We start from the raw sequence: 27,742 nt of genomic DNA on the forward strand, positions 1-27,742 counted from the left end.
TTTTAGTTTTCACATTTAAATTTTGATGCTCATCGGAACTCAGCGATAAGGATGACTTGAAAAAGAGGGGGAAAATTGACGTGTGACCAAGATTTTGCTCAGGATGGAGAGAATTTTGAGGTGGCAAGAGAAAGATGGTATTCATGTAACGCACATCTCTCATGTCATGCACATCTCTCATGTCATGCACATCTCTCATGTCATGCACATCTCTCATGTCATGCACATCTCTCATGTCATGCACATCTCTCATGTCAAGTATATATGCTTGGCAGAGCAGCTTTGTTGGAAAAGGTGAACAAAGCTAGATTTAAAAGATTAGTTTCTGGGGATCAAATTAAGTCACAAAAGAACACCCCTACTCGTGGTAAAAAATCTAACTAATTCAACTTTTTGTATGCAAATGTCTATTTTATACACAGGTTAATAATCTTTAAGCGTCGTTCTACGTAAGCGAGATGATTAGTTAATTTGTACTAAAAATAAGAAATTGTATAAAAATATATCAGCTTGCTACAACTTTAAAAACAAGTTAATGCTCGTTCGATCTATCAAAAGGATTGTCAACATAACCAAAAAACATTTTCTCTGTATTTCTGGCTTAAACCAACGAAGACGTTTTGCAGGTCAAATAAACTCGCTCTAAGTTCATGTGAAATAATGCTTTGGTTATTAAATCCAAAATATCTAGCCTCAAAGTATAAATTCTAAGTTGTGGTTTCAGGCTTGCTACGATTTTCCTGGATTCGCCAATGGTATTTCATACTTTCTAAGACTGTTGATGAACAAGAAACGATCGGAGAAGTGATGGAGAACATTATGAAAAGTTGTGTATTGACTTTTATGCACATACAAAGATTTCTAAAAAAAATAAATTAAAAAACACATTAAGGTTAATTTTCAACAACTAAAAGAACGAACAACAGTTGCCGTTACGAATTCAATGAAAAAAGACTGACAAAGGAGGCGTAAGCCCGGAGAAGGGTTGGCGGGCAAAGGAAAGCCATGCCCTCCCCCCTGCTTAGATAGCTTTAAAGCAGTAACAATATAGACATCTCAAATTTTAAAAAAATCTACGGAGTCCACCTAGTATTCCCCTTTTAAAAACCAATTCGTTGACTCTCAACCTCGATCCCAGGGCCTGTAGTGTTTTTTTATATAAGGATGAAACGCTTTCATCCTTATATCAAAAAACGCTACAGACCCTGAAATCGACGTGGTCAGTTCTGTGATAAGTGGTACAACGAAGCCGAAGACAAATGTATTAGAGAATAAAATATTTCAACTTCACGGAATTCATTGGTAGTATACACTCTCTCTTATGAAGGACTAAAAAGCTAGTGCTTTTCGACAGCACAACCCCCGTGTCTGTCAAAATCAGCGTTTTGAAAGCTTTCTTCAACGAAACAAAAAAAATCCTCCGTATAAAATACAGGCGGCAAGATTGCTTCTCTTTTTGCAACTGCTAGGCCTCTTCAAGCTCAGGGCATTGTACTTTTTCTGCATATCACGGCAGAATAATAGGTGAGAGTAAACGCTGTTGTTGTCATATCTTTTAAGCATGAAGAAAACACCTACCTTTGTTTTTTCAACATCCTTATGACCCGAAATAAACACAAGATCTCTAAAAAATACAATTTAAGATAACTAACCTTTCTGCCAAGTTTAAAATTCAACGGTACACATATTTAGTTGATGTTTATTTAAATACAGGGGGTTACGATTGAATGGAAAAATAAATTGTTTTATTTTTCAACGGTAGAAATTATTGCTAGTTAACGAGAAAATTTAAAATCAGATCACTTAAAATATTTCGTCTAGTGAAAAGTAGACCTAGGGTTGTCGTTATGCAGCGCTTTTACTGAAGACGTGGCCACCAAGCGTAGGTTACTTAAGAGCTTTCAACTAGATATTGATTTCAAGGCTCTTTTTACCTCCGCGGACAAATGAAAACCACGAGATCAATTTTAAGTAATTATATACGAATAAGTACTCACCCATTAAAAAGAGCGTCAAGAAAGAAAGAGATCGGGAGATCGAAGATAGAAAAATGTTTACGAAAATAGTTGACGCTTTTTAATATTAACGCATCTGGCGCTTCATTGCTTGGCCAATGTCTAGATATCGCCCTGTATATATCTCCATGATTAAGGTGACCGGAAACGCCCATATCATCAAAGGTAATTATCTAAGTACAAAAACATGCGAGTTATATACATATTGGTTTCTAAAACAACTTTTTGAAAGAGATTACATACGTGCAACAGCCATCAAAAGACATGTTCGGAAGACATTTTATGATGTTAAAAAGATTCTGTGTCAAGGAATAGAAATTTTCAAAGAAATGTATCAGCTTACTGTGTTTATATTTAATTTCTTTACATGTTCTTCGATTCCTACCGCCAGTTCTTTAAATGGAAGATGGATGTCTGGGTGATCTACCAACGGAGCTTCACTAATGGTAACCAAACAAACAAACAAACAAACAAACAAACATTTACAAATATCTTTTCTACATTACAGAATACCAAATTCATAAAACTGAAAATCTACAAGAATATATTATCTAACAAGAATAATTATTATTCTTGTTAAAAATTTACCAGAAAGAGAGTCCCCAGGGTTTGTTGCCTTATGTCAAAGCCGCTAGCGCTTACTTGACAGTTAACAAGTTCTTCGACGCCTGCTCCGATGTCAAACAGGCAAGAACCCCTGGGGACGACGTTGAGAACAAAAGGTAAATTTGGCTTCCTGTCAATAGACGATTTCAGAGATTTTGCAGTAAGGGTAATTATTTCCCGACAGGTTTGGACTTTGGCATCTACGTAACAGTAAAAAAACTTAATTACTTAAGTGTAGCTTTCTATTAAGCCCTACAGCACATACTTCAAAAAGTGTTTAAAAGTGTTTCCTGGAAAGGCTGACGTCTGTTTGTCAAAAAAAAAAAATATGTTGATTAAGTGTTTTTGAAAGGCATTTGGAAGATAAACTAGGATTTTAGAAACCTAAACACACAGTAGCTACGAACAGCAAACATATTACTTCTTGCGATAACTTACGATATTGGAAAGGAACAACTTCGTTCCCAGGGCTTTTTGTCTCTCATCGGCGCTGCGCTTATTGATAGATCTGTCCGATATTCAAAAAGAGACAACTTGTCCTGGGATCGAGGTTGGGAAAGGAAGCTAATTTTTATTGTATTATAGTAATTTCACTAACAAAATACTATAAAAATATTCTTAAAAAGCACCATTTGATAGATTGTTTGAGCGAAATAGATCGTATCAACTAAACGCAGGCTTATTCATGAAATTTTCATGCGGGTTTAAATCTCGCATATTTTATTATTTATTTGGCGTATTTTATTTTCGCGCATCTAGGTTTAGCGCATATTCAATTTTGGCGCATTACAACGCTTTATATCTTTTTATTTTTTCCAATACACGTTTCCCGAATTACATGTTTTTTAAAATTTCAGAATTTTAATGTTTTGACCTTAACATTATTTTCAGCATCAATAAATTGGTTAATGTATAAATTTTCAACTTAATCGACATTGGAAAATGCTGTTTTGGTGGTATCATTGTTAGGGTCAAAGCCTTCTTAATTTTCGACTTGTACTAATAAGCCTCATCTTCGAGCAAAGGTTAATTAGTACAAAATTAAAAAAACTGTTGTAGCAGGTTGTATGAATATGAAAATTTCACGATTTATTATTTTTTCATGTGAGGATTTCGAAAATTACATACATTTTCTTTAAAAAAGTTGAGAAAGAGCTGCGGCACATCAAAGAAAATAAATTCGGGAAAGGTTTATTTTACACAATCAAATTTTTGCGCACTTCTGAAAATAAATATTAAATGCGCATAGAATTTTCGTGCAGACAGATGCGTAAAAAAAGAATAGCTAATTTCGTGGAACCAATTGTTCGGAAAGCAGCTCCGGTGGAAAAATAAGTGTGGGCGAAAATTGTATGAATAAAGGTATCACAAAAGGGAAATGCAAAATTTAAGCGAAGAAGAAAAAGCACAAATCATTTTTATGGAACTTGTAAAAGAGGAAAGGGGATAAGCGAGAAGAACAACACCAAACCAATCTGTTCTGACATTTGGCGAAAGAAAATTGTGTGCGAAAGAAAATTGTGTGCGAAAAGAGACGTGTGCAATGTTAATTTCATAATGTGTCTTATTGTTCATATGATCGTCTTGTGCGCAACCGTGACGATATACGCGTTATAACATAACTTTGTATGTCCCAAGAGTGTAATGTTGTATGCTTTATAACAGGAATTTTAAGTTAGTTTTCGCAGTCTACAGAGAAACGACTTTGAGAGAAGCTCTCATAAAATCTGTTAGTAAAGTCTAACATTTTAAAATTACGAACGAAGGTTCACAACTTGCTCAAGCACTTGTAGCTAGTAGGTTGTTTAGCTATATGTCTATATTTGCGTGTACATATGTTTGTATAACGATTTCTTTGTATGATTATTTAGACACAAAATATATGATATTGTGCGTATCCTTGTATGTTGATCCTCTTGGCAGCCGTAACATGCAATATGCGGATGAAAATTATGAATGCGCAAACTTCCATTAAAAATGGCGGAAAAGAAGATCACGAATTAGTAACGTCGAATAGCTTTTGCTTTACTCTCATGTCCTATGTTTTTTTATAAGAATAACGTTTATACGTATATACAGGCTCAGGTTTAGTAAAGAAATAAACATATGGTAAGCATATCTTCGAGCTTTTCCCCAGTTGCACGAATCGTTATTGACAATCAATATTTACGACTACTTTCACAAACTTTAAAGCAGCTTAATGATTGAGCACTTGAAGTTTTATTGAATTTTTTTTTCATTACTTTTGCTAAGAAGTAATTAAGCTAAAATAGCGTACCCTATCTGGGAAAAACAAGTTTGTGGACCAAAACCCACTGGTTATTTTGTTTTACATAAGCATGTCGCAAGCATAATCCGAGCCTTTTTACAAGTTAGGATTAAGCATATACGCGTTTCTGATTTAGAAAATTGTGTATGCTTATTTAAGAAGATTATTGGTGATATGCCAACCGCCCCACCCACTTCATTTTCAATATACAACCTTTACTTTTATTCCAAGTTTCAGTTTATTCCAATATCCAATTTATTCGGTATTCTAGGGTACGTTTACAAAATTATAAAAAAAAGTGTTTTCTGTTTGTAACGTCTGGGAATTGTTAATGCACCGTAAAAATCAGGAGACATTTCACCGTTTGTCTGGGGACAAACAACTTAACTGTCATGAAATTGGGCTTGTCTATAATCTCGCACGCCGAAGCGTCGAAGTATGAATACGTTTACATCAATTATATATACTACGGGCTTCGCGTGCCTCCCCTGCTCGCTCTGCAAATAATAATAAGTTTCGGATTTCCATCAATAAAACAGTTTGGTGGCTTACCATCATGGCTTGAGTCCGCATAATTTATAAATACATATTTTAAGATAAGGTTAGATAAATAATAAAATTTTAAACACCTTCAGAAAAAAAAAATCGTTCTTAAAACATTTGAACTGAACCTTTGCATCTACTCCCTTATTATGCTAAGTCTCACTCCATTATATCAAGTTTGCAATCGTTTCTTATACAAAAACATTAATGAACCAATGGAAACGAAAATAAACAAAAAAATAAAAGAGAAGAAGATAAATAACCGGTATACGAGAGGGATTTTAACTTACTGTTTATAAAAATGTATATGACCACTATTGAGTCCCAATACTTTAAAACCTTCTACGATTTCTTTTTCTCTCGTTCTTCCTTTACCTTCATAATTCCCTAAAATACATAAAAAGCGAATTCATATATTTAGATGTTTTTAAGAGATGCTAAATAAAGGCGAATAAAAAACTTCCTGTAATTATTTCACAGCCCTTATTTGACCCCCCTGTAGTGTCGGCGTTTACTGCTATCATTACTGGAAATTCTAATTACACCAAGCCGTACCGCAAAATATCGCCGGGTTAAGTGCCGAAATCGGCATAATTAAAGATTCTGATTCGCTGGAGAAATATCCCGCGCCGAAATCAACTCTAATTGTGAAGGGTGAAAATTCCGCCAGCCAACTAAAATGCTAGGAATAACCCAACTGTGAACCAGCCACTCAGCTGCAAGTGATTTCAAGGTTTGTTTACATTTCAATGTTATGTTTTACGCACATTTTTTAAACGCATTTTCTCCTAATGAAAAATTTATGTATTGTTCTCCACCGCACCACCCCCATTTTCAACTTTAGCCATAGTCATATTATTTCGTCTTCATACAGGTTTGAAACAATGAATTATTAAAAGAATGACCCGAGACTGACTATTCTTATTTTCAGCCTTTTTGAGCCTCTTTGTTCTTACTTTGATTTTACTTCAGGCAAAATCTGAGGCTCGTATTCTTAAAGAATTCTCTGTTATAATATTAGCCGTATTCTGTCTGTCTCTGCACAAAATAGTACCTCAAGTAGCGAGACACACGAAATGCGGTACATAAAGGACGGGCGAACCTGTGAATTTATTCACGGGCCACCGACAGTTTATATATAAAAGTGCGTAATTGTTTCCCAGTAATTTAACTGACCGGATATCTTGTACCCCTTTAATTGTTTGCATCAAACATCAGCCTTGTCCCCAGGGCTCTTTTGTTTTTTAAAAAAAAGCCTAGGAAGATCTGGTTACGATTGAATAAACTATTAGAAATGGACTATGTTTCTCGCATATAGAGGGCGTTGAATGTTTATTTTTAGATTTATTGCCTGCGATAACACTTTTAGATTTTTTTAAAAAATATAAATAATGCGATTTTCAAATATTTCATTCATAAAATATCATGTTATGTAACGTGGGCTGTGTAAATAGAATTTAAAACCGGCTGCCTTTTTTAGTGATAAGTAACGCGGTTTACTTATTATGTGAAGTGCATGGAAACTGTGATTGTAGAGTGGACTTTTATCCACTATTTCCAAGTATTCGTTACAAAGAAAGAGTGACCAGTAAGCAAATACCTGGCTTAGTTAACTAAGCTTTCTTTAAGGATATCCCTAAAATTCAAAATTCACCTCAAAGCAAACTCCGAATTACAATCAACCACTGAGCACAAAGTCGACGTGGTCACTTGACCCACTAAAATGATACAAGAATTAACCAGTAGCCATTATGGTCTAAGGGAAAACACGATGTTTACTTTGTAAATTAGAGGGCTGATTTTTTTTGTAAAATCTGTGTTTTCTAACTTCAAATCCGATAATTGTGTTAGGTAAGTATTCACTAATTTAAATTTTCGTTAATTCAGATATTTATAGTTTTTGTTTAATTAAAGCTACTTCCGTGGAAGTTTAACCGTGAAAACTTTGTGTTTTTTCTCAACCGAAAGTGTTATCACGTGAAACTCCGACTGGAAAGAGCATCCACTTTGCCCACAATCAGATTTACATTAAAAACGTACCATTTGTCATAGCCAACAGGAAGATATTTTCTGCTCCAACAATTCTTCTTAACGAATTGATAGTCGGTCCGAAAAAAACAACCTCGTCATCTGGATGAGCTGTCACAAACAAAACTTTCTGTTGCAGAAATAAGTGCTCGTAAAGTTTCTCGTTGAATGCCAGATATGAAACTGGCAAACGCAAAGTTAAAAAAATAAAGATACAAAATCCAACAACGTAATAAAAAATCGTCGTTAGCTGACGCTTTGTAATCATAATTCCGTGTTTATAACACAGAAACTGCTGTGTTTTCTTAAAAACATGCAACTTTAAGTTTCATTTTCAAAAGAAGCTGTTTTCTATGTACATTTTTAAATACGAGTCTTTGTAGCCATCGCGTGAATTAGAGTGAATTAAATGAGTTAATTCCAAATTGCTTTTTAAGTTCTCCTCCATTGAGACTATTTTTGTATTTATGAATTTTAAAAATTGATGAATTTGTTATTAAACAGATGGTGAAGAGGTCTATATTATTATAAAAAGATACGTAGATAATAATGAGAAGGGAGAAAAACTGTTTTAAAAAGAATAATTGTTTTTTAGTAATTCTGAGGCTTTAGTCCCAAAGAGCTCTGGGAACGAGAATGGTGAGGCCAGAAATACTATAAAACAATTATTATTTTTAAAACAGTTTTTCTCCCTTCTCATTATTATCTACGTATCTTTTTATAATAATATAAACCTCTTCACCATCTGTTTAAAAATAAATGGGCTGAGCAATCCTTCAAGTTTTATGTTTATTTGCAAATATTAAAGATTGCTGTGCTATTTCTGTAATATAATATGAAAAAGCACTGATGAAGCAATTTGAGGGCATTTTAGAGACGTTGAACCCAACCAGTGTTGTAAACGGAGTAAGAAGTGGAGTAGGTAAGGAGGTATATTGCCCCGCAGCCCCACCCCTGTTGCCTGGACAATCCCTTAAATGAAGCTTTTCTTAAGCCTGATAACCACTGGTCGTGCTGCACGCAAAGCAAAGGCCTATTTATTAAAGCAGTAGGTAGCCATAAAACTTTTATTTTGCAGTATTTTCAAGACAGTTGTTTCAGCAACGATTGATTGCTCAATCTATTTGATTAGCCAATGTTGTACTAATGTTTTTAGCCTGTGAGCTAAACTTAAAAAAACACACGTAGACACTTCTTGCTGGAGCTAATCTATTAATAGTCATTGAAAGAAATTTTTCGCAGTTAGAAAATTTCGAATTTAAATTCTTTCAAAAAAACATAAAATATAAAATATAAAAGTTAAGTATTTCTTTGTAGAAATAATCACCATGTGAAAAGAGGAAAAAACCACTGCAAACTTATGAGGATCCCACGATAATTCGTACAAAACAGACTAATTAAAAAGCTTCGAAATAAACGACTTTTTCACTGTGCTCGAACAAACAAAGAATAAAAAAGCCACGCGAAAATGCGCAAACACACAATGTATGCATATTTACATGTCTCACTTATCCAGACAGAAAGAACTTTTTGTGCTATCCTCAAGAGAATCAGAACATAAAACACATACTTTACGGGAAGAAAGTTTTGCGGGGAGAAAGTTTTGCGTTTTCGCGTTTTTTGGTCATTTTCGCGAAAGTAAGTCCTCGCAAAAAAAGCCGACATGCGGATTCGCGAAAGTTAGGAAGCCGTTCGCAAAAGTTAAACTGAAGAAAAAAATCCTCTAATTTCATGTTTGTTCAGGCTTTTTCTTTCGACAACATCTGTGTAATAAATTACTTTAAAGGAAGAAACTTTCGCTGGAAGAATTTATTTATTTATTTATTATTATCTCAATGTTTACAAACAGGTAATTACACTTCAGTATTTACAAAAATATAAGACTGATACCATTGTGTGACCTGTTATAAAAAGAGACATAAATGAAATAAAGAAAATAATAATAATAAATGGTTAAAAACTGAAAATATACACATATATGATTTATTTATTTATTCATTTATTTATAACACAGTAAAAGGCATTGGGTCATCCAGAGGTGCAGCAAAGTTTTAGCAAGAGAGAGAATAAGAAGAGAAGATGACAACCAAACAACCCCTGAATCTTTGCTGCCTCCCTGGATGCTCATACAAGAGTTAAATTAGTTAAAAACATGTGAAATTAAAAGTTCCTTAAATTTTGAAAAATTTGCTTCTTGTCTAATGTTCAATGGGAGATCATTATACAATTTTGCTATCGAATATTCAAGTGGTTGTTTACCTAGCTCGAGTCTTAGTTTAAGTAATTTCATTAGACAACCTTGGTTTCTTGTACGAAGGTTGTGCTCATTCAACTCAAAATAGCTTTTTATCGGAGTACATACATTTTCATCAACACATTTCCGTACTGTAAGGCATGCTTTGACATTCCTCTTTTGATATATCGGTGTTATCTTTTTATCGTTTTCTGGACCATAAATTATTCGTGAAGCACGATTGATTGTAGAGAAGACTGTTGAGTTTGAGTGAGTTGAAGTTTTGTTAAGCAGCAATAAGTTAATAAAGGTGCTATCATCAAGTTGAAAACCTTTTCAGCGGCCTCTTTAGTCAGGTATTGTCGAACTCTTTGCAGTAGCCGGACACGGCCAGAAGCTTTTTTGCGTCGTTTCTCGAAGCTTTGACTCAGATCCATGGATGGGTCGATATGGTTGCCAAGATATTCATACGAGTTAGTGTTATTAATGGTGCTTTCCCGATGCATCGTTAAAATATTTTTCACATTGTCATTATCGTTCTTTACAATATAATCACTATTAAGATCACCGAGAATAATGACTTCTTTTTTCTCTTCTGACACCTTCAATAATAGGTCATTAAACTGTTCATCAAAATTTTCTGCAAGATATTTTGAATCGTTTGTAGGTCGATACAGTGACGTCATAAGGAGACTTTTAGCATTGTTGATGAAAATTTCTATCCATAAGCTTTTGAGACAGTTCCGTTCTAAATCGTTCCTACGTTTATAGTTTATGCTTTCTTTTATGTACATGGCTTGTATCTTTAAGGTGTGCAATTTTCATGCCACGTGAATTGCAAACGTTTTTAAAACTCTCAGAGTAGGTTGCTGGGCCAATGTTCAATATCTCCACAGTTTATCAAAAGTAAACAAATCAAAAGTTTCTTGGTTAAACAAATAGGTTTCTTCTCATTTCTCCTACGTAGAAATAAAAAGCATTTTCTCAAAGTGTCTCTTGTAAAGTGTGCTCGATATCGTTTGTAATCGTTTGTAATCCAGTAAACCAGTTTTTCAAATATAAAACCACAAAAAGTATTGCCACTAACAGGAGTATGTCCGTACGCATCGACGCCATCTTGAAAAAGTTTCGCGGTTCGGTCAAACCGCGAAATTTTTGCAAAATGAAGTATTAAAAAGCAATATAAAACAAAGGATATGAATTTTTATTTGTTACATACCATTCCGAAATTTCATCAGCCTTTTGAATGAAAATTATTTTCTTGTTGACAAAAATTATAAAAATTATTGTTCCCCTTCTTTAACACCTTTGTTATAGTTTCTAAGCATTTCTTCTTAACGTCATTTCTATAAACTCAATAAGACAACGATACTTGTTTTTTGCTTTTACTGAGTAGTTAAATACAATTAACATAAAAAGCCTTCACTGGGAACTAAATTTATTTATTTCGCGGGAAAAACTTTCGCCGACAACACGTTCTAGAAAAATTCGCGGGAAAAAACTTTCTCGGACAACACGTTTTAGAAAATTTCGCGGAAGAAACTTTCGCGGAAAGGCCCCCAAAACCGCGAAACTTTCTTGCAGCGGAAGTTTCTTCCTTTAAAGTAATAACATCGACGGGTTTAGATTTTTTTGCGCCACCGCTTCGAACATATCACGAATACCATGATTTGGTCGATTCTTATTTTTCTTTGGAGCTTGCTGCTTCTTTGCTTTATTTGTTTGTACAAGTTCTGGAAGTATCTTCTCTTCCTTAGGTTCTGTAAACTGATCCTTAACCAACTGAAGGTAGTATACTGCAAGCTGTGCATTTTTTGTGAAATATACAATACAAGAAATTTCAATGCCACCTTGAACCAATAGTGAGCGTTAGTAGGCGTGAAGACAGTTTAACGTACATTGAAGCTCCTCTATTCAAGAAATGTTTAGTTACCCTCGAAAGTTCTCGTGGTAAATGTCAAACAGTCTTGTCATCTTCTCGCACGACTTTCATTGCAAACTTGTCGTATAAGTTGAATTTTTTATTGAAACAGCCCATTCTTCATTTTTGCGACAGGTTTCCAAAACTGTTTATAATATTGAAAGCCTCTCACAGCAGCAGTATAAGAAGAGTAAACAATATCCATAGTTGGGAAAAAAACTGTATTTCAATGTTTTTAGTTCGATGCAAAATAGCTTATTTTTATCCAAATTATTGTTCAAATAAAGACATTCCATTCCATTCCATTCCATTTTATCAAAATTAATGTTCGATTGAACACATTCCATTAGCGGTACTTTTCTCCGCAAAGGTTAAACTTGATCTTATTTTCTGGAAGACTCAATCGCGGTAAGGCCTCAGGTCTGGGAAGGAGACTGCAATGGCGGTGTGTCGAAGAAAAAAACATTTTTAAATTTTGAGACTGTCAACAAATAAGGTTGATTGAGAAAGGAAACAAAACTCGCAAAAACATGTCCTTTCTTCGTGCGTTACTAAAACGAAAAAAGAAAGAAAATAATCTATATTACTATATCTGGGAATCCATGCAATTTTTAACTTTCCGTTCACAAGTTCGAATTCATTTCTAGAAATTCTGGAAAGGTAGATAAGGACGGGTACTTCTGTCCAAAACACTGTTTTAGCTCTTGCATAATGTCACTGTGGCTTTGACTACTACAAGAACGTACTACTCCGCGCACTACTGGCATTTTATGTCTTAGATTTGTTTTTTTATAGACGCTATTACGGAACATTCAAATGAGTCTCAGCCGACAAATATTAACCTAGTGGGAGCATGGTGAACGCAGCGCTTTTGATGTATTTTCTGATTAAAGCATTTTCTGATTAGAAAGACAAACTTATGTATGATGTAAACAATTCTCTTTTTTATTTGTCAAAATTCCCAGCCTCGAAGCCAGGGCCTGTAGCGTTTTTTATATAAAAAAAGCTACAGGCCCTGGGTTCGAGGCTGCAAAATTCCAATATTTAGAGAAAAAAACTGCACAAAAACCAAAAAACACTTTTCCAGTTGAACGCGAAAGTTTACTTTACGCGAACTAGATTTAATCACTCATTTGCAAAAGTAAATCCCTAAAATTTCGCGTTTTTTTTTTTCTCGCGAAACTTTCTCCCCGTAAAGTAGACGAGGAAACAAGTATGGTCAAAGACTAGAAAGAAATCAAAGGCAAGCTAAAAACGTCGAGACTTGCCTGTCTATACGTGGGACTGGAACATCCGAGGAGTTATAAGACCCTAGAGTGAACTACTTCATAGCGTGCTCGAAAAACTACTCTCTATCAGTGCCACAATCCGAAAATTAGGAGTTGTTGGCATATAAAACTCTGATTAGGCCTTGGGGACACAAAGAAAGATGTCTTCTCAACTTGCTTTTTTGATGTCAAACTCGATGGAGCTTTAGAACGTGGGAGATATTTAAGAATCCCAGGCATCTCCAGGGACGTACAAAAACATTGTAGGTCAAAACTGATACGTTTCTTTCGTATTTTTTGATGGTGAGATTATGTGTGACAAAGTGACTTGCGGCAAAAAGCATAGAAAAACTTCAGGATGAAGTAAGGGAGCAGCAAAAAATATCGAAGAAAACACGTAGCTATCGCTATCCATAGGAATGACAATATCCAGTTGCGTTAGGATGCTCCACTGGCTTTGTAATTACACGCTGTTCTTCACTTTGTTGTATTATTGTGTTCGTCCAGTCTTGACACCCGAACGCCCAGGCTGGTGATGAGGTGGTGCTCTCCTTTTTTGTTGCTTGTTTTTTTTATTGCTCTCTTCAAGGCAAAAGAGATATTTATCCAATTAGAGAGCTTGTAATTATTATTACTATTGAAATTATTTACCCAGGATGACCTCTTGAGTTCCTATTGGTACTGCTATCAACGAGGACATTAAGGCTCCCATTTGATGTACGAAAGTCGTGCAATCACAACAATCGCTCAACTAGACAACCGCCTAAGATATCAATCCCATTCTCATGCTGAGTACTAAGCAGAAAGGATAGATTCACACTTTTACAGTCCCTGGCATGACTTGGACTATCGAATAGTGCAAAGTTTCTCTACTTCAATAGTTAGGGGGGGGGGGTAATAGGGGGTAAATGTCGAATTAAAGAGCGGAATGAAATAACAAACGAGACTTGATTTCAAACCCATTACGGAGAAAATTCTCGGACCGCATTCGTTTGAACCATTGAAGAATAGCTGCACTGATTTGATCAAATTTGTCAGTTTTGACCCTTTTGGTTAAAATACTTTTTATAATGCCTCGACTATTTGGATTTATCTGCTTTCCATGTAGAAATTGTGTTTTGTGGAAGGAAGCTAACTTCCTTGTTAGTTTTTCCTTTTTCTAACTCATTTTTGACATCTTTACGTTTTCGTTTCGTTGATTTCACTGATCCGGTCGCCATTTCTTGTTAACTGTTTGTTTTAAAAACTTTTCGAAATCGAACATAGGAAAATTTGAAGCCTAAAATTCGTTCGAAATTAGAAATTTGAAGCCGTGTAAAGGCCTTTTTACACTTCAAAAATCGAATAAGGGAGCAAAATTCCTTCTCGGGACCTCAAATTTGTATTGAAAACGAGAGCTTATTGAATAAGAGAATGTCAAATAATGGAGCTTCGTTTATGAGAGTTTCTTAAGGAAATTTGACGATGACTTTTAATTTGATCGAAAATGAGAGCTTAATAAAGAAGCGTCAAACTAGAGAGCGTCAACTATATAACTTTTATTAAACTGGAGTAGTTATCATGAAACAGTTTACTGTGGCTCATGTTTTAATTAATAATCGCAAAGACTTTTAAATCAAGCTCTTCAGCTCAGGTTCTTTTGATTTTTCTACCCATGTTTTTACCATATCTCTCAATCAAGAGTTGTCAAGCTTGCGGTGGAAATTTATCTCTTTCGTACGGAGGTGTCCAATCTTCCAACTGGCATCAACAACTCCTGCAAGAATGTCTAGCACGTTGCATACGTGCTAATAATTCACCCGTTTTCCTGCACAGATCAACAAAGCTAAAACAAAGGCTTTTCATGATGTTATATTGATAATTCCCCATGTTGCCCTCGTGCGAGCTAAGCTTAACGCATTCTAATAGGTGCTAGGCTTACGATCTACAAAGCGCATGATGCAGTCTCCGCTCATCTGGCTAAAGCGAAACTTCATTCATTTATCGTTCTCCTTTGACATAGCAACTTTGAATACCTCGTGAGCTGTACAGTATTTGTTTTGTTCGTCTGTTGATTGACTGTGTTAAACGTATGCAGTTTCGACAGAAACGCGTCGCCTTATAATTTTCAAAGTCCCTGTAGGGATTCTAGATGCCAGTGCTGTGCGTGTTTTTGTCGTCTGTAATTAGCAGTAGGTCCAACTTCCCGCGTTATAATTGGATCTGATGTTGATCTTCTCAGTAAAATGCGGTACGTTCACTGTGAAGTCTAGTTTGTCGTTCTCAAACTTGGATATGCGACTGACGGCCTGTGGGGATCTTTGCTTTTTCTCCATGTAGCGATGCTATGATGCTCTACTTGAAACACTCTTTATTCTCGTTAAGGAGGTTGATGACTGCTTTTTTGGCAAGGATCCACGCAAGCAGCTCTATGTACTCGAAGACTAAAGTACGCTGTTTGGGAAATGTATGTAATAGCAAGGTCAAGTTGTGATAGAGCGACGTGCTCACATGCTTTTTGGTCTGTACAAATATCCTATCTTGAAAGAGCAGTGTAAAATTGCTGTTGAAGATGTTATCGACCCTGATGTATTTATCATCCGGATGGCGTGTTTCCTCCAGATCCTCCGCCTCCTCATATTCTTTTTAATGAGCGGAATTACTCTATCTTACTTTTCCATATGAACTACATGGAGAGCTATCTTTTAAAGACACCATGACTTTTCTTGTTACTTGATCAATGTCCGGACGTCAAGTCTCGCCATAGCTGATCAGCCATTAACATCTATTTTTTTAATTCCATGTATCCCAAAGATTCTGTACGTGTTGGACGGCACGTACCCATGCTTTTTAGGTGTAGGGTTGATGTCTTGCTCAGGCTGGACGTGAAAGCATATTTCGTCACATTTTCCAGACAGTATGGTATGTTTACCCAGGCGTGTATCAATCATGTTACATTCACATTTACAACTGAGTCTTTTCTTGGATATTCATGTTCATGATTTACTATTTGACATTTCGTAATTCTGTAGTGTGGTTTTAAACTCTTTTAGTACAAAAAGTTTTATCACAACAACGACATACTATTTCACTGACGTCGTTATCGGATGTAACTTCATACTTTTTCACAGTTTTATTAATAAAACACAGAACAGAAGTTAACCAATATTTCAAGTTTTTAAATAATATTTTCGGTGTCACATTATAACCGGTGACACATTAGTAAGGGATCGTTTCTTTTGAGCTTTAATCAAAAAAAAATACCGTAATGCTTCGACAAAACGCTCGAGGCGTTTATTAAATTTTTTAACATTTTTGGGGGGCGTCTATTCGAGAGGGGCGTTTAAAAGAGGGAGGCGGTTATTAAATTTTTTACACTTTGTCTCTTTTGCAGTTTTTAAAGGGGCTACGAACCGGTTAAAATGCTCACATTCCGTTTATTCCGCGCACATATTGAAAATCCGGCAAACGCGTTTTGCGCAATGAACAGACCAGCGCACTTTGCTCGCTGGTTCAACATTTTTTTCCAAAAAGTATATTACAAAGAAATATTTCAACAAGACTCATTCTGGATGAAAACATAACCAAGACTGGAGAAGATAAAAATTCTAGATATATCTATATATCTATATATTCGAGTCTGTAAATTACATACATGCCAGAAAAATAGCCATTTTTGTTGCCATCAGCTCGACTTTCGTGTAAGTCACTAAAGTCGAAAACAGCCGTTCCGTAGCCCGTAAGGATACCTATAATAATAAAAAATATTCACATGTTTTAAAGAATGAACTTCAAAAGTGTGTTTAGTTGTATTTATGAAATTTCTATACTATAATAGCACCATTGAAATTGTCTTTTAATTAAAAAAACAAAACAACAACAGTTATTAATGTTTTCATATACTTTTACTATCGCCTCGAACAAAGGGTCCCTTAAGAGGGAGAGGCGTCTATTCGAGGTAGGGGGCGTAATAGAAGGAGGCGTTTATTCGAAGCATTACGGTAACCAGTTCTTAAGTTGGTTCTTATCTGATTGACTTCGATGGTTAAATAGGCTCATTGTTATGCATATGTTCTGTAAACTCAAAATACCATAACCGCTAACTTCACATATATGTATAATATTACCGGATGGTCTTGTGTAAGACCCCGGGAAGAGCAAAGGAAGAAAAACCATCTACTCGCTTATCCTGATCGTGTTTTTCAAGGGAAATTATGTAACTTAGGAGTTAAATAAGTTAAACAAACTAAATTAAATAAAGCATTTTGATGATTCGTCTTTCTTATTGTGTTTTCTTATTTTGGATAGTTCTGGGTAAACTTAGAAAATAAATAAAGATGTAAATCTTACGTTCTTGCAGCCACTGTGTTTTCAAAGTAAGCATATTCATTTATAACGATCAAAAAAGCATAACATACCAACAATCGTTTTAAACTAATCTTTCTGTTTTTAAAAACGAATAATGAAAATGCCATCATTTTACCACTGTTTCATTACTTTATACCACAGATGGAATTAATTTCTAAAAGTTTAGTTTAAAATATTTGTTGTTGTTTTATACTATTTTCGATCATATTTTCCCGACAGATCTTTGTGCAAAACCCAAGGAGGAGAATTATCTGCTCGCTCATCCAGATCCTGTTTGTAGAGAGAAATTATGCAACTTAATAATTAGTAACAACTTTTTGATGATTCTTTGATTTTGGTTGGTTTGGTTGAGTTTGGTCAACTTGCGAATAAAGCACAATATAAATATTACAGTTTTGCAAGTAAGCGTGTTCACATTTCTTTAGTTGTGGTTGGGACTGAAGGAGAGGTTTTAGATTTTACCCTCTAGATTGGTCAAAAACACATCCTCAGCACTTGCATTATAATCATGATGGACAACCTCCCTCCCTCTCAGGCTGTTACGTTCCTATAGCATCAATTATTTTAAATTAAACTTTTCGGTTATTATTTCATCTCCGAGTACGAGCAATAAAATGACCATCACTTTATTGGTGTTTCATTACTTTTAACTGAAGATATAATTCATTTCAAGAAGTTTAATTAAAAGTAATTGTTGTTGTTTTAGAATTATTTTCGATCATATTTTATGCTATTTACAGATATTTCAATTATTCTTTAGAAATCTGTTATTTAAATTACTTGTGGTATTTTAATCGCACATTATTTTAATGTCCGAAAACAAGGCTGATCTAAAAAGGTGTCTCCTGTGTCCCCTTTTTTGTGCTTGAAATTTGATTCCGTACCATTTCTGTGAATTAAGTCAGTTATAGTCTATATTACTTTCAGCATCAAAAGATGGGCCTGTTATGTCTTAAGAACTTCCAATCATTTGTGTTTTAAAATCCAGAAAATGGCCGCTGTCATACGATTTGCTAAAAAACTGCCATTATACTACCATAAATGTCACTTACACATATGATTCAAAAATCTTGTCACAGGTCCATAGCAATCCCCTCATCCCATCAACTTTGTTTAAATCCTTCTCCTTATTTAATGCAATTTTGCCGGCAGTGGTCCCATTCCATGAAAACAATTTTGAGGTACATAGAAGGAACAACGTTTTGGTGTCTACCCCCTGCTCCTTACAAAACAAAAATATATATTCAATATCGAATAATATTACCAACTTAATTTTAAAGTCTTTTACCAAATAATCAGGTAAAGTACTGACACGTTTTTAAATTTGTAAATGTGAGTTGAAACTGGAGTCAAATGTAAACAATTTCCAGAAAGAACGCGTTGAGAATGAGAACAAATAATAATAATTAAACCACTTGTATGGCGATAATACTCATCCGGCAATAATGTCCGTCTGCAACTTAAATATTCGTGATAAACAAATTTCCATCATTTGTATATTGAGTTGATATGCGGTTTCCATTTTAAGATAACGAGTCATAATGTCACCTCTGAATCAAAACAAAGAAAACGCACAAATCATATGGCAAGCACTTTCTTCGTACACTCTTTTGCACGTGTGCCAGTTTCTGGTCATTCTGGTCAGCAAATGGTCAGTCTGATCAATTATTGAACAGTCCAATCATTAAGTGGTCATTTCGGTCAGTTAATGGTCATTCCGGTCAGTTATTTGGAACTCCGGTCAGTTATTGGGAATTCCAGTCAGTACAGTCAGAAAGTGGGCAATCCGGTATATTAGTAGACAAACTGGTTAGCCAGTGAAAGCTGATCTAAAAATAACTGAAATTCGTTCTGTCTTCAAAGACTTGAACTTTTTAAAAAGTATTTGTTGCCAGCTCACTGGAAGAATCACCAAAAAATATAAATCAGTTTTTTTCTATTGTGATTTCCGGCGACGTTATATCTATACTAGGAACTCGACTTCACGACTTAACAATATAGTATTGACATACAGCCATTACACCTCGTTTCGCCATGACATGTTTTTCTACTCAATTTTAATTCCTTGTTGTTTGCTTATCAATTTGTTTATTGTGAGTATGTATTTTAAAATCAAAATATAAAATGAAAACTAACTTTTTAAAGTATTTGTTCCTTTGCGTCACAATTAATTTATCATTTTATTTTCATCAATTCAAGTTGAATTTTTATTTACAGTGGTACAGCAAGTTTGCTGTGGAGCACAAAATTTTATCTATAGCTAGACGCTTGCATAAAATACTGATCTCCTGTGTTTGCCGGAAGATATGTGATTTTTGAGGCGATTGATATAATTCCAAATACGAGTTAAAAATACTTTTATAGATTTATCCAAGAACATTATACTTGTAAATTTTTTGGGAATACATAAACAAAAAATATCTGATAAAAAATATTTCTTTTTATAAAGTAAATTTGCTTTGATTAAAAATCGTTTGGTATTATCAACCCCCGGGAACGATCAAATCGGAAGCAAGACAACAAAAACAAAAGCGATATAATAAAAAGACAAGGCAAAGGTAAGTATCCTTTCCAAATCTCCCTCTTGCTTCTGTATGCTTGACTTTTAGGTATCTGATGATTTTGTTGCAATGAATCTTTAACTTTTTCTGCTAGCTTTCCAACAGCTTTTCGCAAGCCAAGTTTGTACAATGTGCCATACTTTTTCAATAATAAGTCTTTGAGGCTAGGTTATAGCTTATCGACCAAAAGTAATGGGTTCTATCGAATGCTAACCTTAAAAGCTAGACATACAAGGATGAACTTATAACACCTTTTAACCCTATTCGGTTTTTTTTAAATAACTACTTATTGCTATATTTTATGGCTATGAAAGTTACTGAGTTTCAATATTTATCAATTAGATACCTGCATGCCAAATTTTTAGGTCCCAGGTTTAGGTTTTAGGACCTTTCAGAGGTTTTGATATTGGCCATTACTCGAAACTACCCCTAAAAATCTCTATGAAATCCTTATAATGGGGAAAATTTAATAACTCCTGTTAGGATTATCTTTAGAACTTCAAACTTGCAACACAACTTTGTTTTATTAAAAGGAATCATTTTGCATAATCTGGACACGTGATCAATCCGATTTCCCAGTTTTGTCGGATTTTATCCGAAAATCGGAAAAAATCGGATTTTCGGGCAATTTTTGGCAAATTTTTGTGCACGTAAAATCGGAAAATATGTTAAATAAATTTTATTAAGCTTTCAGAAACTTCGAACAAAATGCAAAAATTCGCTCGGGAACAAAAGTAATTAAATTTTAAGCAAGTAGTGGCATTTTATACAAAAAAATTTATTGCTGCCATTTTGTTCCTTTTATGACGTACTATTAGTGTGCCAAGTTTGATTCAATTTGAACAACCCTATAAAAAGTTATTGAGGGGGGCGGATCCCCCCCCCCCCCCCCCCCCCCCGCCGGCCATAGTATGTTCAAAAAACCCCGGACCGAATAGGGTTACTGGCACACAGATCATATGATAATTTTTATCAGAATAAGTTTTGACATTTTGATGAAATTAGTTTGTTTTAAATTGTTGAGTGAATGCTTATTTAGAAGGAAGGTAGTGACTTCATTATGGTCTCATAAAACGAGACGTTCTATTCAGATTTATTTAACCTCGTCCCCAGGTTCTTGTGGCCCCTGAGTCATTATTACGAGTTGCCAACGCCGCTATCAACTTTATCCACTAGGCAACAACAACAGGCAAAAATTACTGGGGACGAGGTTGAGATTTATCAACTAAGGTTACTAAGCCCTAAGTCCAATTTTTGTGAGGTCTCCTTGGTTTAAGCTGTCCAGGATTCTAACTATCGGGATTCTTTTGCACGTATCTAATCCAGCTGAGTTGAATTTATGGATAAAGAAAAGGAAAAAAATAGAAAAATAAGAAAAACATTCTGCAACTGTACAGCCACTATTACAAATCGTACGCAATTTTTAGAAAATTTTTTAGAAAAATCAAATATTCGTTCAATGCTAAAACACTTTTAAATAACCACACCCATTCGTTTTTTTTCAAATGGGCGCTTATATTTTCAATATTGACTCGCTATAAAGGCGGACACGAAATTAATTCGGGCGAGAAATCAAGTGCAGCATTACAACAATAATTAAAAAAACAGGAAACAAAATTACAGATGTCTGTATGCAAGCCCTTCTTCGTGTGTTCCTAAGAGAGAAAGTTATCTGTATTATATTTGTTAAAATCGCTAAACGGAAGAAAAAGTATCTATGTTGGAGTGCCGTTATAGTAATTAGATCCATAATCCTATGCAATATTTACTAACATTGTGGTGGAGGGTCTCTTCATCTCCTTCATTCTACTTGGTTTAGTTTTAACACTTTGCAAGTTGGAGCATAATGTGGCGGAGGTTTGTATTTATTTCAAGAACAATTCGTTTTTAAAAGCACATTTTCAGACATTGATAAATCGTGACTAGCTAAATAAAAAAATTTGTTTTAAGAAAAAGTTTTTTCAAGAAAATCGCTTCTCGTTTTGAGGAATCGAGGCTAAAAGCAATGTTTATTAAGTTAAGAATTCGCGCGCGTGTTGTTGATTTTTTAACTTGAAAATCAAATCAAATATATGTTAAAGCAAAGTTTGGTTTAAAAATAAAATTCGATGCAAAAAATGATTTGAAGTAAAAGTTCCATACACTTTGTTGTTGAAGACTCAAAAAATTGTTAAGTTCTCTCTAACTCCAGCCTTATATTAAAAGAGAGTGAAAAATTTGCTTTACCTTTTTTGTAAAACTTTCGTGGCTTAAAAAAATTAATTGAGGCTAAGGATTTTCTTTAAGGTGTTCCTGATTTTGGTCCAAATCTCGTCCTAAATACTCTTATCAACTAGGCTCAAATATGTTTATAAAAACAGATTTTTTTCACTAAAACCATTTATACATTGGCATTTGACAATTGTCTGTTTTTGTAAAAGTAATTTCAAGTAAAAAAAACTTTATATTTATTTCGTTGTTTTTGTTTTTCTAAGTGTAAGCGATACTTTTCTCATCTTTTCGGTTTTAAGAAATGAGATTTAAACCTTGTGGTAGAGCCTTAGCCTCCAGTGCGGAGTGCTTTCGGTTTACACCCCGGCCGAGTCTCGTCAGAAACTATAAAAATGTGAATCAATCCTTTGCGCTTAACGTTCAGCATGAGCAAAGGATAGAGATCTTAGGCGGTGTTTTCTAGTTGAGCGAAAGTTGTGCCTGCACGCCTTTTGCAGCACAAAAAGACCTTTCCCGATTTTCCTAATTATGCCAAACACAATTAAAGCGGTCGATATTAAAAACGATTCTTATCCCTAACTTCCTTAACAAAAGGTAGAACAAATTACCTAATTTTGTAAATATTTCTGTTCGCTTAGTGCCTCAATTTCGATCTGAAAGTTACGGTCAAATCCTTTATATAGCCGAGCTTTGCAAGAATAGCCTCGTTTTCAAAATAATAATTTTCCTTAAATCTAAACAAAATCCAACCAGAATATTACATTGCTCTAAAAACTTCATTTTTGTCATGATAATTTAATTTTCTATCTGAATGTCCTTACTTGAAGAGCACAGAGCCATTATAAAATTTTGAATGACGTCATAATTATTATAATTTATGAAATTCGGGAAAGATGTATTGAAGCTTTTAATGCATGATGACCCCCTTCGGATGACCCTTGTTGATAACAGTCATTAGGAACTAAAGAGGCTATCCCGGGTAAATAATAGTGACAATAAAAGAGCTATAGTTTAAAAGTAATATCTTAGATGAAACTTCAAGATTTGCGTGCACACTGCTTCACAACCAGTGTCTCACGGATATACAAAATTGTATATATTCTTCGCCCTTGTTCTCCTAGGATTGCCTGAATGCTGGCTACTAAAAATGCTCAACCTTTGCGCGTATTTTATCACAAAGTTTATTTTGAATACTAAAACAAACTCCTTAATTTCTTTATGAACGCAAACAGAGAAAGGAATGTGGTTTTAAAACCAGACTTTGGATTTGTTTTTACACGTTAGGACTTTTTAAAATTTTATTTACATAATTGTAGCCACAGTTATTAATAGAAACAATATATAACTCTTTTCATATCAACAGTGAGAGAACAATTAAAAAATAACCTACACAACTCGCGCATGCGCAATGACAACAGATGTTGCAACGTGAAAATTATAAGCATGGTATTGTGCACATCTTTTTTAAGCTGTGTGGTTGCACAATCCTTCATAAAAGGAGTAAGTTTTGTTAGAAATTTTTTTTGCGATAAAAGTGAACAAGGCTTTTTTTAAAATAGTCTAGTTACTTGAAGGTTGAAATCATCTAACTACTAAATAATATTGGTCGGTTATTTACTGGTGTTATAGAGTTTTTAAAAGTATGAGATGTAAATTCGATTCAGTGCACAGCAAGCTGTGAAATAATTTTGGGATGGTAACGAAAAGTAAAGGAGAATATAGTGTTGTAATTAATATGAGTTTGAGTGAAAGTTCAGTATGGTAAAATTAGTCATTCTCGTCCCCAGGGCCTTTTGCTCCCCTGAACCGTTATTACGGAGCGGCAAATAATCGTCGCTATCAAACTAATTAAAAAGGCAAAATGCCTTGGAAAGGAGGTTGAGAATTGATTATAGGAGGGCGCGCCAAATTGACAGAATGTGCTTTATTAATTTGATTCCAAAGTGCACACTTACGCTTAAGTTGATAATTAGGGTACGTGTAAATATTAAGAAAATATATTTGGAATAATCGTTCAGGTGTAATAAGAATTGAAAATGGTTATATGAACATGGTTTTCTATCTGCCAGCCTTGTGCCGACGTATTTTGTCTTTCTTTGGTTGTCTAGAAGTGATGTAATCTTTATAGTACGGGTCCTGAAAATATCCAAGGTACAGTCGGGAAAAAACAGCAGCACCGTAGAAGTGTCATAACCCCCAAGGACCAGGTTGTCATGAAAAGTGCTTCACATGTTTTAGAAAGAGAATAAATTGGGCTACTTAGCATCTAGATCTTTTTTCTTAGCCACAAACCGCAGCTCAAATTTCTTAAAGCTGATTAGTTGCCGGCAGAAAAAAAAACAGGCTTTTATTAAAAAGCCCTGCGCCGCAAGGTTGAAATCAACGAAAAGCACAAGAAAGAGAGCAAGGACTTAATATTGTATAATATGAATTAATTTAATGTTATGTACTAAAAATTGACGTATCTTAAAAGATTTTTATGTGTGTTGGTTTTCTTGGTAACATTTCAATAAATTTGAAAATTAACTACATAACTTGTAAAATTTGTAGCTAAATATAAATCGACATAAATTTGGAAACATAATAGTTATATTTTCTTCTTGTGAAAGATTTTTAAACATTCTCTATTTTATTCTAGATGAAAATTTATCTTCTTGGAATATCAATTGTCGTGCAACTCATCTCAGGTATGTTCTGTTGTTATAAAACGTGGCGCCATTTTTTTCATGTTTGTTAATCTTTCAATCGGAACGTAACGGATTCCTATTCGCCTCAGTCACAATATTAAAGCGTTAGATATTGGGTCACGATTTTACAACACAAATTCCTTTCATAATAAAAGAGTTTAGGTTGTTTACTATCAATGGTGTTTCATACTAAGCTGTTTAGCTAGAAGAATAGGGAAAAATACTACTTTTAAGTTGTAGGCACTATCGACGCGCTTGGAAGAACAAGTTTTTCTGCTTGTTTTTTGCCTTGATGACGCGAAGAAATTTCTTGATTAATTTCTGATAGCTATTTTAATGTTTGCAACGAAATAAAAGCAGAAATCGTTAAGGTATGGAAGTTGTGGATGAGCTTACACAATGAAACATCTGTAATATGCTCTATAAGACTACAATTTATTTTTCTCAACATTTTTCTCATTTTTTTATCTTCCTCTGATTTTGCTATTGATTGGAAAATCCCTAAAAATGGCAATTCATTCTGAACCAAGTTATTCTTATCAGGAGAGTTCTTTAACAGGGCGTTTAGTGCATGCTTAGGTTGACATCTCAAAAAATGATTTTATTATTATATTCATTTAGTCCGTCGTTGTAAAAAAAAAAACATCCACAAAAACGCATGTCACTCAGAATATTTCTATTCTTTCCTTGTTTTTTGTGGCAGAATTTGAGCTCATGCAAAATATAATATTGTCATTGCGCCAAAATTAATACGCGTAAAATAAATTTATAGCTCCATGTGAAGTAGCACCGATAAAGTAGTATAGTTTTGATATTTTGTGGAAAAAAATTGTTGAGCAACAACAGTTCATTTCAAGGCTATTTTTAGAATGACATGCTAACCGTATTCAACAGGATTGTTTGCGAAAATATGATCTCAATGACGTCAAATACGCAAACGATACACCTCTCGTATTTCACGTGCTTTTTCCATTACTTTTTCATTGCTACGGTAACGAATGTCAAAACAAACAGAATCAGGTCTTCTACATGACATTTGCGTCAAGGAACTAAAAACGTGACAAGAAATCCGATTGTTTCTCTGTTTTGACAGGAAGCGACACACCCTTTTTTAAACATTTCGCTAGTTGGTTGTCATTCAAACCCCTTGTAAACTAACCCACGTGTTACACGAGATATCCTTTCCCATGTCAACTAAGTCAGATAAACACTTCTTTAAAGGCCTGTAAGAAGCTTAACCGTGCAGCTTCTGGTTGCTCTATTTAAGTCCTTGTCAAAGGTTCTCAAAATAAAACTTCCAAACTTTAATCGCCTATTCTAAATACCGCAGCTCTTTTTTCCGTTTAATCCAACACCATCTAGCAAACTAAATTTTTTTTCTCTTTTAGATGCGTTGTCACTATCGTTGTTATGGAAAAGATGTTCACACTGTATAAATGACCAACTATGTGAGGAAAGCTGCAGGCAGTATCTTTTTTCAGAATATAAATCCAACAAAAAATCTAAAAATAACTTATCAAGTAATTTTAATCTAAAAACGAAAAAAACTTTAGTATACAAGCCAACCAGGCCAGGTTTTCAACAGGTTTTTGGACAAACGTTTCGCAAAAAAGTTTTAAAAAATGAAATTAAATGGAGACAAAGAAGAGGAAGGCAGGTATTCACTCCTGTTCCGCGTGGTAAAAACACAACGACCCTAAAACCAACAACATCAAGCACTGCGTTTGTAACCAAAACTAACGAACTCTTTGAAACGAGATCGACTTTGAACACGACGGAAAAAAACTCCTCCACTGGTTTGGTTTTTCATATTGTTGGTACATCAATACTTGGGACAGGGTTAGTAGCTGCCATCTTTGTTGTATTGTGTAAGTTAAAGAAGAAATCGAATATGGTATCGTTTTCAGATGAACCGCTACAAAATCGAAATCCAATGACGTAAGCGTTGGGAGCAGTATGACGTGTGTGATATTGACACTACGTAGGAGAAACAAGAATCACAATACAATACGCGCAGAAAAAAAACGCGATCAGTTTATATAAAAATTGTTATATACAGTGAACTCTTGATATAATGAACCCTGAAACGACACAATAAACCAGCTCGCTAACGCGTTTCTTTGAAGGCTTTAAGTTTTTTTTTGGTGGAGAGAACAATTTAATCGTAATATCGAGATTTTTCTTATAGCGGGAAATCGTAATATCGAGATTTTTCTTGTAACAGGGATTCGTAATTTTGAGATTTTCGTTATAAAACAGGGGCACGTAATATTCAGATTTCTCTTATAAGGAAATTCGTAATTTCGAGATTTTGGTAATAACAGGTGGTAATATCGAAATTGTTTTTATAACGGGGGCTCGTAATAACTAGAGTTTACGGTACTTCTTATAAATATTCATGATAATTGACAACGATGTAATTGACCACGAAATAGCACAAACATGTTTAGACAATATAAATTCATTTTAAAGTTTCTTTTTTAAAAATTTTGAGACTCTTGCTAAACGTACTTTTATACTTACATACTGTTGATAAAAGGACCAGTATAATCTGAATGTAAATTTCGAGATGAAAGTTCCGAGCCGCGTCTACAACGCTACAATGTTTAGAAGTGTTTTAGAAATAAACTTTGGAATGACAAAAATGTAAAAAAAAACTCTTTGCGTACAATAATTTTCACGGATTTATGGATTGTTACAATGCTGGCCATTCAGTCATTCTCAAGATGCAAGACATGTGCAACAAGGCCGTTGCATATGACTCTTAGCTCCTCTAACTTGTTCAAGACTATGAAAATTTGTATGACAAGTATGGTCATCGGCAAATAACTAAACACCAGTATGAAGGATATCCTCGCGAATTAGGGATCAGTTAGCACCTGCAGTCTAACACCCGGACATATTTATTGATTAGTGCTTTTTTAAAGATGCGAAAGAGGACCCTAAAAGGTTGTTGTAGCTGTAGTTGAGTGGATAACATTTCCTGAGTTAATTAAACCATAGAATAAAGCGATGAAACAAACGCATGAGATTCAACAATGTGGTGAATGTGC

General features: G+C 34.5%; 3 protein-coding genes and 1 long non-coding RNA gene across 4 annotated transcripts in view; 2 read left to right on the forward strand and 2 right to left on the reverse strand.

Annotated features, from left to right (window-relative positions):
• The window catches only part of LOC130662306 (caspase-7-like), an 89,992-nt gene that overhangs the window by 15,323 nt on the left and 46,927 nt on the right, over positions 1–27,742 (reverse strand). The gene's annotated exons all lie outside the window — the stretch shown is intronic.
• LOC130662308 (N-acetylglucosaminyl-phosphatidylinositol de-N-acetylase-like) lies at positions 363–7,866 on the reverse strand. Its single transcript, XM_057461139.1, has 6 exons — positions 7,474–7,866; positions 5,724–5,820; positions 2,359–2,455; positions 1,998–2,188; positions 1,579–1,624; positions 363–861 (listed from the first exon to the last, which is right to left on the reverse strand). Exons 1-6 carry the CDS (start codon positions 7,727–7,729, stop codon positions 730–732), a joined length of 819 nt encoding a protein of 272 aa, XP_057317122.1. The 5' UTR covers positions 7,730–7,866; the 3' UTR covers positions 363–729.
• LOC130662315 (uncharacterized) lies at positions 3,811–4,734 on the forward strand. Its single transcript, XR_008988977.1, has 2 exons — positions 3,811–4,417; positions 4,493–4,734. It is a non-coding gene; the product is annotated as an uncharacterized LOC130662315 (long non-coding RNA).
• LOC130662314 (uncharacterized) lies at positions 21,547–27,151 on the forward strand. The gene is made up of 3 exons (XM_057461146.1): positions 21,547–21,648; positions 24,641–24,689; positions 26,078–27,151. Exons 2-3 carry the CDS (start codon positions 24,641–24,643, stop codon positions 26,629–26,631), a joined length of 603 nt encoding a protein of 200 aa, XP_057317129.1. The 5' UTR covers positions 21,547–21,648; the 3' UTR covers positions 26,632–27,151.

This window comes from Hydractinia symbiolongicarpus, chromosome 10 (genome assembly GCF_029227915.1).
Source record: "Hydractinia symbiolongicarpus strain clone_291-10 chromosome 10, HSymV2.1, whole genome shotgun sequence".
Taxonomy (NCBI): Eukaryota; Metazoa; Cnidaria; class Hydrozoa; order Anthoathecata; family Hydractiniidae; genus Hydractinia; species Hydractinia symbiolongicarpus.